The following is a 20,478-nucleotide window of genomic DNA, read 5'->3' on the forward strand; positions in this document are numbered from 1 at the left end:
GTGAAATTAGTGAATATTAGAAATGATGACATAACAGATGGAAATCCCAAGTTGACTTTGGGATTAATATGGACAATAATTTTGCACTTTCAGGTAAGCTTAATTTTTCTTGATTGTCATTTCTTTTAGCCTCTTATTGCTAGTTCCAAATGGTTCATTCACATCAAGGATGAATTATGCACTCATATCCTGTGGAAGATAGTAAATTTTAGGCTTATTTTCTTAAACAATATATTTGTATTATTTCTTTCAAGTAACTGCTTGTGAATCTGGTATCCCATTTCCTGTTGTTGATAAACTGAAATGTTTTTAGGACAAAGCTTGCCATCTCAGAGTTGGATGACAAGATTCTTTTTAATTGAATGTAGACACATCTCTTTTGTTTATTGGAAAGTATTACATGATATAGATATATGAAAATTTTATTACTCAATCCTTAATATAGAATGGTTTTCATGGGTATTATCGTTTCTCCACTATGCAAACTATTTTCTCTTAATGGTAGACACTAGATGGCAGCATAATTATGATAAAGCATCTTCTCAATTAGTATTCATGTTTTTGTATAGAGCTACACTTTTTCAAACTAGATTTGGGGAGGGTAAATGCAAATACATAAAAATTTATTCACAATGAATGATTATTTAATAAATTAAGAGCTGATTGTTTTAGTTTTTATAAAATGATACATTTAAAAAAAAACCATCTTCATTTGAAAAGCTGAGTCCTAATTTTGGAATTTGCTTTTGTTTATTAATGCTGTGCCTGCCCACACAGTGTTCCGTGTGCAGCACAGAGCCTGGCCCACAGTAGGCAAGTGGCACATCTTACTGATTGACTGTGTTATTGGCCTTGAAAGAGGAGGAAGTAGCCTGCCAGCTTCAGAAAGGAGCTGGGGTTTTGAGCCAGATTTTGAGAGGATTTAGATTTACTTCTTATATTTTAAAAATTCAACTAGGGCCCTAGTTGGTTTGGCTCAGTGGATAGAGCGTCGGCCTGTGGACTAAAGGGTCCCAGGTTCGATTCCGGCCAAGGGCACATGCTGGGGTTGCGGGCTCAATCTCCCCAGTAGGGGGCGTGCAGGAGGCAGCCAATCAATGAGTCTCTCTCATCATTGATGTTTCTCTCTATCCCTCTCCCTTCCTCTCTGAAATCAATAAAAATATATTTAAAAAAAATTCAACTAGGACATAGGGTTTGTAGGGGAATGGCGGAAAATCATATACCTGGGGCTCATTTGGGAACAGGAAAAGTCTGACAGGTATGGAGAGCTACAGGAAGTAGAGTCTAGGTAGGTTCCAGCTTCTTGAACGGGCAGCTGAGAGAAGATGCAGCAGCCAGAAATCAGAGGAGCAGACTCAGGTACCAGGAGACCCAGGTGACCAGGTGTCAGGCAGCCAGACTATAGGGCAGCTAACATAGGTGAATGTCCACTCATCTGGGCATTGATGTCTGGGAGACCCAGTAACAGGAACTGGAGGCAGGACCTTGAAGGCCTGTGGGCTTCTGTTTCTAGAGGACCCCATCCTCAGGGGTCCCAGGGGACTGAGCCATAAACCAAGGCAGAGATTTGGGCATGGAGCCAGACCTTGTTACCAGAATTGGGTAAAGACTAAGTAGAACTGGCCAAAAGCTGATTTCACATGGATTTCCTCGGCAGCTTTCTCAGGGCGTCTTTAATCAGCCCCAAGTGGATCAGGTTCCTCGACTTTTAGTAGGGTTGAAATTTTAAGAACCCCACTTTGGAGATTTAGAGACCTATTGGGACAGGGAGCCAATCACATCATTACCGACGGAGCTGGTGAGACAGGTTGTGCTTTGAATGTTGGAGTGAGAATCCCTGTGGGGCAGGGGGAAACACTCAGGTTTTGGGGGAAGGCAGAGTTAAGTTTCATTGTTGGCTCTTTTATTTATGGCTGCGATGGCATTGAATAAGTGACTTAATCACTCTGCACCTGAAAAATCATTTTTTTTAGGAAACTCAGCCTATCAATTCTATGTAAAATAAATTGAAATGAGCAGTGTCCATAATGAGGGAGATAATCTAAGAAGCTGAGGTGGTGATTTCTGAGTGGAGTGATAAAGGCCAAGACTCAGGTGGGGATGAAAAATGGACCCCAAGAGATGGCATTTTAAAGGAAGAAGAAAGGGACTTGGTGATAGTGAATAATAGATGAAGGAGAGGGAATAAAGATTACTCTAAACTTAACAGCCTGGGAGATAAAAACCAAATGACGCCAACCAACCTACAAACGAAAAGCAAGCTATTGTGAGAAATGGGGATGATGGTAAGGGGAAAACCCAAGAACTTGGTGCGTTCGATGGCATGGTGGGGTATCCTTTCCATTTGTCTGCTGAGAGGTTGGAGGTTTGTGAGCAGAGCAGAGCTGAGAAGTCAAAGGTACAGATAGACTTGCGAGTTACCAGTACACAAGTGGCCAATGAATCTACCAGAGAGAAGGGGTCTTTTGGGGACCTAAGAGATGAGCATACATGGAGAAGAGCCAAGAGCAAAGGAGACAGACCTTTGGGGGAAGGCCCATGATTGGGGTGAGGAAGGAAGATCTGTTTGGGGAAACAGAAAAGGAACATTTGATGAGATGGGTGAAGCAACAAGGAAATGTATTGTTGATGAAATCAAGGGAAGATAATTTCAGGTAGAGAGGAGTAATGAACAGTATGAAATGCTACTAGAGAGCTTGAGAACTTTAAGACTGATAGTTTTAGTCCAGGCTGGTTTGGCTGAGTGGATAGAGGATTGGCCCACAGACTGAAGAGTCCCGGATTTGATTCCATTCAAGTTCGATCCCCAGCCCGGGTTGGGGTGCATGCAGGAGGCAACCAGTCGATGTGTCTCTCTCTCATCGATGTTTCTTTCTCTCTGTCTCTCTCCCTCCCTTCCACTCTTTCTAAAAATCAATAGAAAAATATCCTTGGGTGAGGATTAAAAAATACTGATAGTTTTAGTTTTAATAGTTTTGTTATAGGTTAATAGTTTTGTATACCAGGAAGACATTGGAGACCATGGAGAAAATACTCTTAAGCTACTGTGAGCAGAAACCAGAAAATATAATGGACCAAATGTCAGTAAATGGTTGTGAATTAGAAGTAGCATGTTTGAGGAAATGTAAGTGAAAAGTCATTCAAAAAATAATTATATATTAAGAAAGCTCTTTGGAGTTCAGGTGTCTTTGGAAGAGAGAGGAGGACCAACCACAAGAGAACCAAAAGGAAGTTTTTATTCTAAATATGATCTTGTGGCCTATATTATAGAATCCAGTGTATTTTAGGACCCAGATTACAAGATAATGATGGTTAAATTATTACCAGTTTTTAAAAATTAGACCAAGATCTATTTAAAATGAAACACATCAGTGTTTTGGTAAATCAGAAATGTTCCTTTATTTAGATGAAATGACTTTTCTTAGTAGTGTGACAATTAAAGATTAGAACTATTTTACTGGTTATGCCAAGATAAAGGCTATTTATAGCGTTGGTAATCATCCTCACTCAAAGTGACTGGGCTTTTTCCCCTCTCTCTATACTTTACTTAAATAAGGGAAGTAATTTCAGAAGACAAGTTTATTTATTTCTAAACTATCTGTTATAAGCACCATGAATTGAATCTCTTTTCTAATCAGGCTATCTGAAGGTAAGTATGGCCAACACAGTAATCCTATATCCTTAGCTACCATAGGCTAGATCCAGAGATACTAAGATAAGGAAGTGTGTTGTTCTATCTATGGGAGAATGTTCATAAAACTGACTATAATCTAGGGCGATGAATCTATTGTGATAGAATTAAAAATAGGGGTGTGGAGGAGTGTTGCAGTAGGATCAGGAAGGTTTAGAGAATAAGGGGAATTTTCACTGATATTAGAGATCGGCTTTGCAAGATGTTTGCCAGCTACCAGGCAGAGAGTGGGGTTGGGTGTTTCTGAGAGAGGAGTGGACAGTTGCTCAGTGTGGCAGGGCTGGAGGCAGGGTGGGTGGTGTGCAGATCACTGGCTGTGCCTCTGTTGTGTCAGTACAGATACTAGTCATTCCACTGTTTAAAAAAATTATGTTTTTATTGATGTTAGAGGAAGGGAGAGGGGGAGAGAGAGAGAGAGAGAGAGAGAGAGAGAGAGAGAGATGAGAGAGAAACATCATTGATCAGCTGCCTCCTGCATGCCCCCTTCTGAGGATCAAGCCCATAATCCAGGCATGTGCCCTGACCAGGAATTGAACTGGTGACCTCTTGGTCCCTAGGATGACGCTCAACCAACTGAGCCACATTGGCTGGGCAAGTTGTTCCATTTTTAAATTACCTTGAATGATGTTTTATTGCCATCGACACTGCAAATCAAATTAAAAATGAACAAACAAACCAGAGGCTTTATTTTTGCCAGCTTGTCTTCTAGGATATTCAGTTTTTGCCATTGAAGATTGTTTACTTTTCTCTTTAAATGATTAAGGAGAAGCTCACCATGCAGACCTATAATTGACAAATATCAACAACATTGCTAACTTGACTGTTTAATTATATTCTTACTAGAGGCTGGTGCATGATATTTGTGCACTGGGGGAGGGTCCCTCAGCCCAGCCTGCGCCCTCTTGCAGTCTGGGACCCCTCAGGGAATGTTTGCCTGCTGGCTTAGGCCACCTCCTAAATCAGACATCCCCTGGGGGGTCCTTAGTGCTGCAGTGGAGGCAGGACAGGCTCCCTCACCGCCACTGCACTCGCCAGCCATGAGCCCGGCTTCTGGCTGAGTGGTGCCCCCCCACACCCCCCCGTGGGAGCGCACTGACCACCAGGGGGCAGCTCTTGTGTCAAGTGTCTGCCTCCTGGTGGTCAGTGTGCGTCATAGCAACCAGTCGTTCGCTGTTCAGTCGATTTGCATATTAGGGTTTTATTATATAGGATTTTAAAAAACAATGAGTTTCATCTTGTTTTAAACTTTTTAATTGAATTTATTGAGTTGACATTGGTTAATAAAATTATATAGGTTTCTGGTGTACAATTTCATAATAACTTCATCTGAATATTGTGTTGTGTGTTCACTACCCCAAGTCAAGTCTCCTTCCATCACCACTTCTTCCCCCTTTACCCTCTGCTACCTCCCCCACTTCCCTCTGGTAATCACCATACTGAGCTTCATCTTTTGATCAGTCCAAACGCTACCTAGAGAAAGGCAATTATCAATTTGTTTTTTGTTAGTCAGATGATTTCTGCTTACGTGTAAGTCCAGTCATGTGATACTAATTTCCTTTGTACTGTATCTATGACTCAGTGTTAGAAATATGCACACCTTAATCAGGTTCCATGCTGGCTTATTATTTTTATAGCAGTGCCCTAGAAAAACTGCATAATATTTAACTAGGGTACAATTATAAAAGTTACATATAAAGCTTAACTACCCTAATTCATGTATGAGAAGACGCAAGTGTTTCTTTTGGCTAAGTGTTCCGTGCTTTAAATCATAAAACTTATCTGTTTGCTTATATGAAAATCCTAATGAGCACATAATGGAAATGGCTTGGAAATTTATGTCATAGGAAAAATACTACAAACAATTTTAAAAGATTGATTATTTTAGGCACTTTGCATTTATCTTCTTCTGCTATTAAATTGTCCTTTTTTTGCTTTATGGCTGCTGTTTTGAATGAGTTCTAATGTATTTTACAGATATTTTTGAGGTTTTTATTTTTTTTTCCAAGTGCCAAAATTAGTTGATGCTTCTTAAAGAAAAAAAAAAGTTATAGGGTAGAGACTCTCTGAAGGGAAATTTGAAAGGCACTTTGAAACTAAATGTGAAAGGCACTTTGCTAAGTGTCTCTTAGCTGGCATTTGCTTTCTGTTTGCACTCAGATTTGCTGAACCACCAATAGTTTCAAAGGTTAACGCAAACTTTGGTAGTGTAGCTGCAGCTCAGAAAACCGAAAGTTAAAGTGAGGGTCAGAACCTTCTCGTATAATAAAGCCCAGGGTTTGCCTTGCGAGCTCCTCCGAGTTGTAATTTGACAGTGATGTTTGTCTAAGAGGATTGGTGGCCAGAAATAAGCCACACTGTCTAATGAGACACAGGGACACAGCTGGGCAGGATGCCATGGCCTTCTTGCGTGCGCCTTTCTCATAAGCAACATGGCCTCGTGCTGAAGAGGATGGTCACAAAGTCTGAGGAGCGAGAGGTCAGCGTGGAATTTTGGGATTTAATGGAGAAGATCCAAGTAAGCCCTGTATTTGGAAATGAGTGAATCTGTGGAACTGTGATTTCCTGCAAAGCAAATGGGGAATGTCTGTGGATGTGTAAGAGCTGAGAAAGAAGAACAATATGTAGATCCTGCCAACACTCCTTTGAGCCCTGAAAAATATTCTCCCGGAAGAAGATATTTCAGAAGAAAACTGATCAAGAAAATTGTAGATGACCCAGAGCCAGTTGAGCCAAACAATGAAAATGAAGGAAAGCAGAGAAACAGCACCCTGCTCTCGAGAGAACAGCCAGCTCTTTCATCCAGGCGACTGGTACGGGAAGAATCCGCTATCCGAGCCCTCACCCTGGAAGGTGGTATTCAATCAGGGAAGACAGAAGGAGTAGCTGACAGCGTGCAACAGAAACTTCTGCCGGGTGCTGCAAGCAGTGGGTCTTACCAGGTGAACATTTCTCCTGCGAAAGACAGTGAAACAGGAGTCAAAGTCAGTGAGCAGGATCAAAGGATTTCAGAAAAAGACAGCACTCCGTCTGGTGCAAAGAGGAAGAAACACTTAGAGGATGTCAACACAAGAGACACAACATTCCAGAGCAAAACTGACCTTTTTCCTTTCCGAAAGGCAGCCAGCTTAAGTCCCACCCACTGTGCTACAGAGAGATCACTTGAAAAAAGTGGGTTCTCTGAAGACCCATCCCAAAATGATAGCAGTGGGCAAGAAAAGCGAAACACTGAGAGAGATCGCCCTCATGCAGTACAGCATTTTCAGGTTGAAAAAAAGAGATGTCATTCCCTCTATACTAATGTGCCCTCGGCTTCTAAGGACACGTGTGAAAATGAGGTAAGTGACCCGGGGAGCCTGCGTGTAAGGTGTAAATAAGTACTCCAGGTGCTCACATCTGACAGGTTCTGTCGTTTGCCTTTTTAAAAAGTTACTAGTATATTCTTATTAGTTTAAATGTGAAAGCTGTAGAGTTCTTGCTGCATTTAACTTGTAGCCGTAGGGTTGATTATTACGGTTTTATTTTTGTATGACATCCATTTCTTTTATCACACTTGAATTTCAAAAGCCTGTATTTTGGTTAATGTGGGACTACCTCTTTAAGAGAATGCACCTCTTTGAATTTCTGTAGCTCAAGTTGCCTGACTTTTCCTGTGGAATAGCCTTTGGAAACTTAGCTTCACTGTAGGTAACAATTAAATCAGAAACCAGTCATGACAAGAAAATAGCTTCATGACAAATGCAGGGGGGATACAATACAATTATTAGTACTGACTGGCTGATCGATAAGTTTGAAAAGCCAAATTCTAATTCTCTATCAGTTTTTATATACAGCAACACTCACATAATTGCTTTCAAGTCTCTCTCTGTGTGTATATTGGGGGCGAGGGGCACCCATGAAATTGCCCTAATCTATTCTGTCTTTGTTATGTGAGTTATTCCCCGGCCCCAATCTAAAATCAGAATCTTTTGGGTAGCGTTTGAATACAACACAGACTGCCAGGAAATTAAGCTCTTTATTCCTAACACTGACATTTAGCTTTAGACAAGTTACTTCTCTGGGGTTTTTAGTTGTCTTTAAAGTGTAACTGAGCCCAGCTGGAGTGGCTCAGTTGGTTGAGCATTGTCCTGTGCACCAAAAGGTTGCTGGTTTGATTCCCAGTCAGGACACATACCTGGGTTTTGGATTTGATCCCCTGTTGGGGGCATATATGGAAGGCAACCAATTGATGTTTCTCTCTCTCTCTCTCTCTCTCTCTCTCTCTCTCTCTCTCTCTCTCTCTCTCTCTCTCTCCCCTCTCTCCCTCTCTCCCTCTCTCCCTCTCTCCCTCTCTCACTCTCCCCCTCTCTCTTTCCCTCTCCCCCTCCCCCTCCCCCTCCCCCTTCCTCTCTCAAAGCATGTCCTCTAGTGAGGATTAAAAAAAAGTGAATATTTATTTGCCTTTGTGAGAAGTACATTACCCAAGCAACCTCTTATACATGTTATTAGTTAGGAGTTGATGGCTTTTTTCTAACGCTGTTTCTAACTTTGTCTGTTAGCAGAAAAACCTGTGTATATGTGATGTTGCACATTCTTGGCCAGGTCATTCTTTGTCTGTTAGCAGAAAAACCTGTGTATATGTGATGTTGCACATTCTTGGCCAGGTCATTCTGTCATTTGCACAGTGACAGGATGAGGTGTTTATTAGGGCTTGTGTGCACCACCGTCATCATTGGCCTTAGCTGCTGGTTCTCCTGAGGTGCTCCTGTGTATGGACACCACCACCCCTTGCCAATATTATGTCATCAATTCTATTTACATTTTACAGTGGCTGCATTTTAAAGAGAAAGCATCCAGTCTATGCTTTCGATTCCTGGTCAAGGCCCGGCAGGGGGTGGACAGGAGGTAGCCGATCGATGTTGCACTCGCACATCCATATTTCTATCTCACTCTCCCTCTCCCTTCCTCTCTATGAAATCAATAAAATTATATTTAAAAAAAATGAAGGAAGCATCTAGTCTACGACATTATCTTTGTAGGTCTGGTGTGAAGGTCAGTGCGAGAGGAAGCGACTTGGTTGCCACATGTTTATGAATGAAACCACTTGGTTTGTTCCCATATGTTTTCCAACTGTTTTTTTGCATAATTTGGAATCAAGTAAGCCTTACATGTTTTCATTAATGGAAACTTTTAAAATCTGTTTCCTCATTGGTACTGAAGCCTCTTTTCCCCTCCTAATTGTATATCGAATAATTTTTGAAACTTCAATGAAAAATTCATGTGAAAATAAGTCGTAAACCTGCCATTCAAATTTGTAAAATAATTGTGATATGGAGATATTACCAAAGTCCCCCATCTTCTAGGTAAAAGATGAATGGTATGACCTTTATTTATCTGAGGAGTTTGATGTCTCACTCCCCTGTAGTCCAGATAAACTGTTTATTTGGTACCATACAGAGTCAGAACCAACAGCTTAGCTACTGCTCTTAGGACATTCTTCCTGTTTCCTTGGAGGTGTTGGACTCTGTTTGCTTCATTATCTTCGGTTAGAACTTTGCACAGAGCTCTTTTGCATTGGAGTCTATATTTTTCATTGGAGAATTAGAGGGCTTTTAGCCCTTGATTAATATTACACCCCAGAAGTTGGCTGTTAGCCCCTATTCCTTTTATTTGTTCCTTCAAGAACTTTTTCATATTCTCTCCATTTGACCCATTCTTACTCTGAGACAAGCAGGTTGGGCTTGATGACTTTTGAGTTAGCTTCTAAGTAGAATAGTGTGCAATTCTTTGAACTTTTCTTAACCTTAGACTTAGTTCAAGCCTCTGACTTGAACTTTACTGATCCTGTGACATTTGTCTTCTTAGTATAGGTGACCAGCCTACCTCTTTAAATCCTTGCTGACCTAGATTGTCCCTCCAGGCTCGGGGGTTCTGTGAGGTGGCTCAGCCAGCCTCTCCTTGAGTGCTTAATAGAAATCTCACAGCATACCTTTACTATGATAAGGAGGTATAAATAAATTTTTTAAAAAGCAATACTTTAGATATGTATATTGCTTTGGAATTGAAAAATGCTTTCAGACATATTGTGTCTTTGGATCATCCTAACAACTGTATGAAATAGGCAAAACATTCAGCTCCTCTTTTATAGAATGAAGAAATGGAAACTCAGAGAGGTTAAATTTTAACTCCTAACCATACTATGTAGTTGTATTAACTAATGAAAAATGAACAATTCATATACTCCTTTCATCCTTTGGTGAATTGACAATGAAGAGTGTAGTGACCTAATGAGGAAAGAAGCCAAGAAAGAAGGAGGAGAGGAGGGTGGATATTATACAAATTACTAGAGGCCCGGTGTATGAAATTCATGCATGGCGGGGAGAGGAGGGTTCCCTTCAGCCCGGTCTGCACCCTCTCCAATCTGGGATCCCTGCGGGATCAGGCCTAAACCGGCAGTTGGACATCCCTCTTGCAATCCAGGACTGCTGGCTCCTAACCGCTCGCCTGCTTGCCTGTCTGATTGCCCCTAACCCCTCTGCCTGCTTGCCTGATCACCCCTCACTGCTCCCCTGCCTGCCTGATCATCCCTAACTGCCTCTGCCTCGGCCTCCGCCACCGCAGCTATGTCCGGAAGGTTGTTCGGCTGTCTGGTCTAATTAGCATATTACTCTTTTATTATTATAGATATTGTCAGGACCTGAATAATGAAGAGGTGAATGTTTTTATTAATTGGCTTTTATATTATAAAACCTTCAAATATGCTAGTATTCAAGTTCACTGAAATATAATATTCATTCAATACCTTTTTCTTTAACCAAGTCTTTGATGAATCTTATGCTACAGAATTTTACTTAGAATTTAAGGACTAGGATAATATTTAAACGTTTCACCTTTCAAATGGTAGCATTGCTTTATAGATCTTGAAAACAAAGGTCATTTGGTTTACAGTTGACTAACTCATTTCTTTCTGAATCATTCTATATTTTTTAATGAAAAAAATATATTTTTTACTATTTCTAGTCACTTGGATTTCATAATCAACCAGTTTGTGAAAATTTAGTTATAAAATAGTTGCATAGATTTAGGGTCTCTGTGAACATTATAATGCCTCTGTCTTTTCAGTTAAATGAAGAACATGCAAAAGTTTAAAATTCTTTGCTGTACAAGAAAAATAGTTATATCTATGGTTAATTTTCCCTGTTTATGAATAAGAAATAAATGAGCATTTGCTAAAGGTAGCCATCACATTTGTGCCATCTTTATAGTGAAAAATATTTTGTGGAGCATTTTCACACATTCTTGAAACTTGTAGACACTAAAAATGTGTTGATTACATTTGTTTCTGCCAGAAAAGTTAAAACATGTTGGAAGAGATTGTCTTTGGAAGCAAACAGCTTGGCTTGAAAATTTTGCCTGTGTTGACAAAATCAATATGGACAGGGTCAAGTAATGTAAATAAGTTTAAGTAACCATCTTCACCCTGGTACACAGTTAACATCACTCACTAGGGGGCAGCCCTGTACTGAACCCTGTGGGCATGTCATTTTAGTTTCTCGGTGTCTTTGAAGGGATACTTTATATGAGAGGAAACTGAGGTCCAGAGATCACAGGGTCAGTAAGTGGTGGCGTTATGAATTGAACACTGGTCACTACCCTTCACAGCTATGTGCCAGTCTTCCAAAGTTAAACTTCTGCTCTTGAAATAATTATGTTAAGAGACTCATGAGGTAGAAAAATCTTGTGATCCACCTTTAACAACCTGCTGCTTTCATTTGCATTAATACCCAAACTCTCTCAAATAGTATAAACTCTATTTTTATTTTAACAAAAATATATGAAGGAATTAAATTTCCTTTAATAATGCTCTTGTGTCTACCCCAGAACCAATATGGATTTTGTGTTTTGTAGGGAAGAATTACTGACTACCTATCATTTCTTTATTTACAGTGTGTCCCTTAAATCAGTTTTAGCTTCTGTAAAATGAGATGGTTCATCAATAGATGAAGCTCTTTCTGGCATTTTGTAGGGATTCACTGTAGACTTGGGATAGCAGAGGAAAGATAATTTAGGAGATCTTGAGTCAGAAGACTTAAATTTAGCCCGTCTTACTTTACTTATCTATAAAAAAGGGCGGTTTCTTCATTTGAGGATTAAATGAGGTAATGTATTTGAAGAGGATTTAGTACACTGTAAGCACTTCATGCTGTTAGCTTATTACTATCTTCTGCTCTTGTAGAAAAGAGAAAACATCTTGTAACCATCCACTGAGTAGAAGAATTCTATAAGTTTTCAAAATTTTTAACAGCACTTCTGTCTTTCCTATGGACCAAAAGCATTCTGCATAAGTAGAGTAGGCTGCCACCTTTCACCACCCTCCTCCCCCATCTCACTCACTATCTCTTCAGCAAATATTTACTGAATATTATGTGTCAAACACTATATTCCTCTAATTCTATAATTAGATTAAAATTTTGAAATTTTGTCCACCTGTAGGAACAGAAATAGCCCCTGGGAGGAACCAAATTCTTTTCTTTTTTTAAAAAAAAATATCTTTATTGTTGAGGGTATTATAGATGTTAACCCTCTCCCCCCCATCCCCCATTGCCCTCCTCCACCCTGGGTCCCACCTCACCCCAGGCCTTCACTACCCTATTGTCTGTGTCCATAGGTAATGCATATACTAGTAGGCATATAAGACCTTTGGTTAATCTCTTCCCGCCCCTCCTTCCCCCTTCCCTCTGAGATTCCTCATTCTGTTTCCATGCCTCTGTTTCTATTTTATTCATCTGTTTATTTTGTTCATTAGACTCATTGTTCATTTATTTTGATTTTTAGATTCAATTGTTGATAAATATGTATTTATTGCCATTTTATTGTTCATATTTCTTTATCTTTTTCCCTCTTCTTCAAGAAGACCCTTCAACATTTTGTATAATACTGGTTTGGAGGTGATGAACTCTAGCTTTCTCTTATCTATGAAGCTCTGTATCTGACCTTCAATTCTAAATGATAGCTTTGCTGGTAGAGTAAGTTTGGTTGTAGATCCTTGCTTTTCATCAGTTTGAATATTTCTTGCCATTCCCTTCTGGCTTGCAAAGTTTAGCTATTATTGGTTGTTTACACCTTAGTACAGATACATTTCAAAAGCATTATTGATAGCAGGTCTGGTATGAGAGAGGAAGAAAACATAATGTTAGGGGCAAGGCTAGGTGATGCTTTTTTGTGGCCTATGTGTGTGAAGCCATTTTCTCTTTCTGTAGATTCTGAACTGGGATTTAGAAGACCTAAGTCTGTACCGCAGGCCTCCTACTAGTGTGCTATGATACCCTGAACAAACCACATCACCTTTTTCAGTCTAAGCTTGTTTACCAGTGGGATGAGGGAGTTCACCAAATGGCTTTGCGTTCTTTTGGTTTGAGCTCCTTTGGTTCCTTAATCCTTCACTGTATCTATAGCCTGTTCTAAACTAATATCTTAGTTCTCTTAACTTCAGAGATACTGCCTTTGCCAATGTTACACATACATTATTTACTTACTTATTAAATTAAAAATTTGCAGTAATATTTTCTACAATTTTATAATACATCATCTGTGTATTACACCATGTGCTCACCACCCAAAGTCTGGTCTCCTTTCATCACCATATATTTGACCCACTTTACCTTCCTCCTCCTCTTCCTTTTTTTTTTTTTCTTTAAATTTCTTTATTGATTAAGGTTTTACATATGTGTCCTTATTCCCCCATTACCCCCACCTCCCATTTATGCCCCCACCCCCCTGTTGTCTGTGTCCATTGATTAGGCTTATATGCATGCATATAAGTCCTTTGGTTGATCTCCTCCTTCTCTTTCTATCCCCCTTCTCTTCTGATAATCACCCTACTGTTGTCCTTATCTATGAGGTTTTTAAAAAATATATATTTTTATTGATTTCAGAGAGGAACAGAGAGGGAGAGAGAAACATCAATGATGAGAGAGGATCATTGATCCGCTGCCTCTTGCATGCCCTACACTGTGGATCGAGCCCACAACTCAGCCATGTGCCCTGACCAGGAGTCGAACCATGACCTCCTGGTTCATAGGCTACTCAACCACTGAGCCATGCCGGCCGGGCTGTTTGTTTTGTTTGTTCTTTTGTTGCTTTCTGTTTTATATCCCACATATGAGTGAAGTCATATGGTTTTTGTCCTTTTCCACATGACTTATTTCCATTAGCATCATACTCAAACAGTAAACTTGATTTAAACTTTTAAATCTTTTTAATACATTGTAAGTATTTAATTTTTTTAAAAAATGAAAGTTTTATTATTTGCCTTACATAGAATAATGAAATACATACTTTTTTTTAAAAATGTGAATTATGTTTTAGGGAGTATCTGACTCAACTTTGGAAGTTGGCTGTTCCTGTGTCGTCAGTGCATACCAGGACCATGACAACATCTGTAAAAATAGGGTGTTTCTGTCGCCCAGTTGTCTGGTGGCATTGACTTCACTCAAAGGACTTTCACATTTACAGCCTCAGCTGACCAACACAGTGAGGCTGTTGCAATTCATTTAGCAGTAAGTGGGTCACCTAGCAATAAGCTGTGAATGGAATCAGAATGTGCTATGAGATGGGACATGTTGGCTGGTTTTCTTTCATCCAAAATACATTTGGAGGTTCTGTACTGTCTCAAATTTATAAAAGTTGTTTTAGATAAATGATGCAGATGAAACTTAGGTTCACTACTTGATATTGGGTTCTCATTGAGTAGTCTCTGGGTGTGTGCTCTCCGCTGGGCACTTTTGTGGAGTGGTCAGCGTGTTCTGTTATTATTGGAAAGTGAGGTTAATTGGAAACCTTTGTTTTTCCAAGGTGACAAGGTTTACACTACAGGTTAAAATTCATTCATACCACATGAAAACATGAAATGTGTTTCTCATCTCCCTCTCTCTATATCTCCCCCCTTTGAGTTAACAGATAGTTATTGAGCACCCAATCCATGCCATGTTGGACAGAGTATGGGGAGAATGTTCCAAGGGGGGTAATAACTAGAACAGAAGACTCTAGGAGAGAGGTAATATGTGGTTCACAAGGATTGAAGTTTATATGATTTGATCATAGAATAGAAAGAGAATGTCTTGAGTCTGGGGAGATCAGCCAAGACTGAACTCAATTACTGTGGCTGTGGAGTAAAGAAAAACCGGAACTGGGAAGTGAGAGTAGAGCAAGACTTGGTGCAATGATAGGAGATTATTACTAATCCAGGCACTGGGGCTTAGTTCCAGAGGATCTCAGATACTCTCTTGAGCCCAGATGTCATTCTAGGTCTATCATGACTGTGTCTTTAACAGTGTCATTGTAAAAGATGTCATTTCCTCCTGTATCCTACCCCAGAGCCTCTCCCACAACACCCTCTACCTTTTATTTTTAGTTCAATTACTAGGGTTTCAATTATTGGACATTTTCTGAGCTCTCCCAAGAAGGAGAAGGGAAATATATATGTATATAGTAAAATACCAGTGTTGTGTGTAATGGTAGAGACATTGTGGGAAAAAGAGAGGTGAATATATGAAAGAGTTGGAGGGTTTATTTGTTGTTGGTGATACTGCTTTTTTCAGGCTGAGGTAAGTTTTCCTTGTTCTGTTTTGTTTTTAAATTTTAATTTTGGACCTTGCTTATCTGGAGTGAAAAATTAATACAGAAATGGAGAATTCTTTGTTCTCAAGGCCCAGAATTCTGAACTATAAAAATGACTTTATATATTTGGGCATCTGGATTCTTTTGTTATGCTCTAAAGGTCTCAGTATAATTTTTCTAAAATATAGCCACCAGCCAAATTTCCAGTTGAGGACCTCCTATCCAAATGGTTAGATTTTCTGAGCATTTATTTTATTACCAGTGGGAACAATATTCTTGGAATTACATTTGGAGAACCTGCTTCCTAACATGACCAGACCGTTTTTGAGAATGCCTAATGTTAAGTATTTTTATAGCCCAAAACTGTTTTCTGTAAACAGCTTGTGGCAGGGCTCTGGAAAATATTTGCCCTTGACATAAAAACCTTGAAGATTCTTCTAATTTAGGCTTGGACTATCTAGGAAGATGAATACACTTAAGTAGAGAGTTGGCAAAATGCAAGTTACCCTTTCTTGCTGTAGCCATGTACTGGCACCACCCCATTCTGGGTTCTGCTGTATGGGGAGGAAATAACATTCTCCCTGTAATTCAAGTGAAATAAAGATTTGGCCTATTCATGCAAGGATATACTAGTATATATAGCAAAAAGTATATGAAGATTAGGTGTTTTTCTGTTACAGTACTTTGCTTTAACCAATTCAGTACCATTTTCATGTGGGACTTGAACTTACTGTATCTGATAAAAATAAATAATAAATTACTATTTTAGCAGAATCTGTGATAATTTCACATTTAAAGCAAATAAGCCAGAAAAAAAAATCAGTGAATTTGCTTATTTAGTTAAAAAGTTAAAGATACTAAGGCAAAATAATTATTTTGATTATATGTAAGCTCCTGAGATGCAGACCAAAACATGATAGTTCATATGAACCTCATATTCCCAACAGTGAGACTGGGTTCTAGAAGAAGGTAGAAGCTTTGCTGAGCCCAGAATCATGTTAGACCTATCATAATTGGGGCTTAAAAGATGCTATTGAAATTGAAATTGCATTCATTTGGTTCACATGGTAGTATGGTTTTCTATAATAGATCTTTATAGCTTAAAGCGTAAGGCAAGCGTAGAGAAGACACAGAGCTGACGTGATAGGGACTGAGGTTTGGCTGGGTGGTTGCAGGGTAAGGGAAAGGTATGAGGGAGTTGAGGATATTGATTGGCGTGTCGGATCATGTAGTGCAGACCAGGTAGAGAAGGAGGGAAAGATACGGTAGATTGGGACAAAATTGAAAAAGGCAAGGACTCTGAGATGTTGGCAAAGCCAGATAATTGGTTTAACTAGAATTAGGGAATGAAAGTGCTAGAAAAATGGAAAATTGCTCTCAGAAATTAAATACCTGAGGTGGACTTGTTCTGGTTCAAGGGGATGAGATCCAGGATGTGGTACGTGAACAGCTAAAGTAGAGAGGAGATCAAGAACATAAGGATGAGGTGCTAGATGGAAAAAGGCACAAACTCAGCCAGGTGCCAAACCTTTGGGATGTGGCAGTCATTCCTGAGGAGAGGAAGAAGGTGCTAGTGCAAGAGTGGCCTCAGTGTAAAAACGAGGGCATCATATGCATGGCTAATGACAACTCTTGGCTTTGCATCACTAGGCAGTTAGAATACATTTGCTCTGCTTGTGGTGCCTGAGACTTGACTTAATCCAGTGGCAGAGACCTGTAGGTTAGTAAAAAGGCAGACACAGTGTAAGGTACTGAAGGTGTAAGAGACTTTGTGTTCCATCGAATAATATTTCTGGGAAGTTTAGGAATGGTGGCCAGCTGGGTCAGGAGAGATGAAGCGGCAGAGGTGTCATAAGGGCATGAGAGGCTCAGTTACAGGAAGAACTTGAATTTGGGTGGTAGTCAACAGTGACCTGGATGTGAGGCACAAGGGCTTCAAGTTTCCAAAAGGAACTCTGCTATAAAGTATTTTGTTTGTTTTTGATGCTAGCTGACAGATTGCTGGTGAGAAGCTTTAAGCAGCAAATACTATAAATAAAATTGTGGTGGGAGAAGCTAACATTTATAGTTTTCTATATTCCAAGCAGTGTGTTAACACTTGATGTGGATTATTCCATCCAATCTTTAGAACTACTCAAGGAGTAGAAGTTATATGTCATCATTTGAATTTTTAAAATGAGGAAATGGATTTTAGAGAGAATATGTGAATAGCTCTGGGTCATAATCCTAATTGGAAAGAAAGAAGTAAAACTGTCACTATTTGTAGAGGACAGGATACTATATAGAGATAACTCTAAAGATTCCATAAAAAAACTACTAGAACTGATGAATGAATTCAGTAAAGTAGTAAGATACAAAATAAATATTCAGAAATCAGTGGCATTTTAATACACTAATGATGAACTATCAGAAAGAGAAACTAAGAATACAATCCATTTACAATAGCATAAAAAAAATTCCTAGGAATAAATTTACCCAAGAGGCAAAATACTTGTAACTTGGAAAATTATAAAACATTGAGGAAAGAAATGGAAGATACAAATAAATGGAGGCATATACCATGCCAATGGATAGGAAGAATTAATATAATTAAAATGTCCATACTCCCCAAAGCAATCTATAGATTCAGTATAATTCCTATCAAAATACCAATGGTATTTTTCACAGAACTAGAGCAAATAATCCAAAAATGAATCTGGAACCACAAAAGGTCCTGTATAGCCACGGAAATCTTGAGAAAGAACAAAGAAGAGATAGCACACTACCTGATATAAAACTATACTACAAGGCTATAGTGTCAAAACAGCATGGTACTGGCATAAAAAATAAACACATAGATCAATGGAACAGAATAGAGATTCCCTCAGAAATAAACCCACACCTATATGGCCAATTAATATATGACAAAGGAGGCAAGAACATGCAGTGGGACAGACAGTCTATTGGAAAAACTGGACAGATACATGCAAATAAATGAAACTAGACTACTTTCTTACACCATATGCTAGAATAAACTCAAAATGGATAAAGTCTTAAATGTAAAACTCAAAACATAAACTCCTAGAAGAAAACATAGGCAGTAAAAACTTTTAACATTTCTCTTAGCAATATTTTTTCTGCTATATTTTCTTGGGCAAGGGAAACAAAAGAAAACATAAAGAAATGGGACTACATCAAATTAAAAAGGTTTTGCACAGCAAAGGAAACCATCAGCAAAACAGAAAGATAACCTACTGAATGGGGGAAGATACTTGCCAATGATACATCTCACAAAAGGGGTTAATATTCAAAATTTATGAAGAACTCATACAACTCAACATAAACACACACACACAACAATCCAATTAAATAGTGGGCAGAAGACCTGAATAGATACTTCTTCAAAGATGACATGCAGGTGATATATATATATATATATGTGTGTGTGTGTGTGTGTGTGTGTGTGTGTGTGTGTGTGTGTGTATCCTTAATATGCAAATAGACTGAACAGCTGAACAACCAGTTGCTATGGTGTGCTCTGACCACCAGGGAGCGCATGCGGAACATGGCGGGTATTGGCCATGGCAGGATGGTGGAGCAGGTGAGCGGGGGCGCCAGACCAAGGTGGGGCACCAGTCGCTGTCATCGGGGTGAGCCTTTGGTGGTTACTGAAAATTCTTTGCTCCTGCACTCCAAGGTCCCGCTGGGCTTTCGCACCTGCTGCCAGCGCGGGCCCCACTTGCACCCCCTGCCGGCGCCAGGCCCGATCGCTTGGCGCCATCATGGGTGCGAGCAGCAGCTGCCAGTCCCGATCACCCCTGAGGGCTTCTCCACCTCCCCCTGCTCCCGAGGGGCGATCGGGGCCGGCAGCCGCCTCTTGCACCCGCTGTTGGCACCTACCCCAATTGCTCTGCACCGTCAGCAGGTGCAAGCGGGGGCTGGTGCTGTCAGTGCGTGGGAGCAGTGGCAGCAGGAGCGGGCTGCCGGCAGACGGAGCAGACGGGACCGAGGGCCGCTGTGGGAGGGGCCGAGACCCGCCCCTGTGCCCACAGCAGCCTCATGGACCACAGTTCCTTTCAAGGTGCATGGATTCATGCACTGGGCTCCTAGTAGACATCTGAAAAGATGTTCAGTGTCAGTAATCATCAGAGACATGCAAATTAAAACCATAGTGAGATATCACCTCATACCTGTCAGAATGGCTGTCATCCATAAATCAACAAACAACAAGTGTTGACTATGATGTGGAGAAAAGGGAACCCTCATCCACTGTTGGTGGGAATGTAGATTGGTGCAGTCAATGTGGAAAGCAGTATGGAGATACCTCAAAAAATTAAAAATGGAACTGCCTTATAACTCAGCGATTCCACTTCTGGCTATATTACCAAAGAAACCCAAAACACTAATTTGAAAGAATATATGCACCTCTGTGTTCATTGAAGAGTTATTTACAATAGTCAAGATATGGAAGCAACTCAAGTGCCCATCAGTAGACGAGTGGATGAAGAAGATGTGATACACATATACAGTGGAGTATTACTTGGCCATAAAAACAATGAAATCTTACCATTTGTGACAGCATGGATGGACCTAGAGCAGTGGTTCTCAACCTTTCTAATGCCACGACCCTTTAATACAGTTCCTCATGTTGTGGTGACCCCCAACCATAAAATTATTTTCGTTGCTACTTCATAACTGTAATTTTGCTACTGTTATGAATTGTAATGTAAATATCTGTGTTTTCCAATGGTCTTCGGCTCTATAGCAGCTGTTCTCAACCTGTGGGTTGTGACCCACAGGTTGAGAACCGCTAGCAGGGTCACCTAAGACCATCGGAAAATACAGATATTTACATTACAATTCATAACAGTAGCAAAATTACAGTTATGAAGTAGCAACGAAAATAATTTTATGGTTGGGGGTCACCACAACATGAGGAACTGTATTAAAGGGTCGTGGCATTAGAAAGGTTGAGAACCACTGACCTAGAGGGTATTATTTACTAAGTGAAATCAGTCAGACAGAGAAAGACAAATACCATGTGGTTTCACTTACCTCTGGAATCTAATGAACAAAATAAACGAACAAGCAAAATAGAAACAGACTCATAGATACAGAGAACAGATTGATGGCTGGCAGAGGAGAGGGGATTTGGGGGCTTGGTGGAAATGTAAAGGGGTTAAGAAGTTACAAATTGGTAGTTACAAAAT

General features: G+C 39.9%; 1 protein-coding gene across 12 annotated transcripts in view; it reads left to right on the forward strand.

Annotated features, from left to right (window-relative positions):
* Positions 1-20,478, forward strand: part of DST (dystonin) — a 458,265-nt gene that overhangs the window by 223,793 nt on the left and 213,994 nt on the right. For all 12 annotated transcript variants that reach the window (XM_080664697.1, XM_080664701.1, XM_080664693.1 and 9 more), the window contains one exon: positions 1-93. In XM_080664697.1, the coding sequence (XP_080520823.1) occupies positions 1-93 (93 nt within the window). The remainder of the gene's footprint in view (positions 94-20,478) is intronic.

Source organism: Plecotus auritus, assembly GCF_963455305.1.
Source record: "Plecotus auritus genome assembly, chromosome: 4".
NCBI lineage: Eukaryota > Metazoa > Chordata > Mammalia > Chiroptera > Vespertilionidae > Plecotus > Plecotus auritus.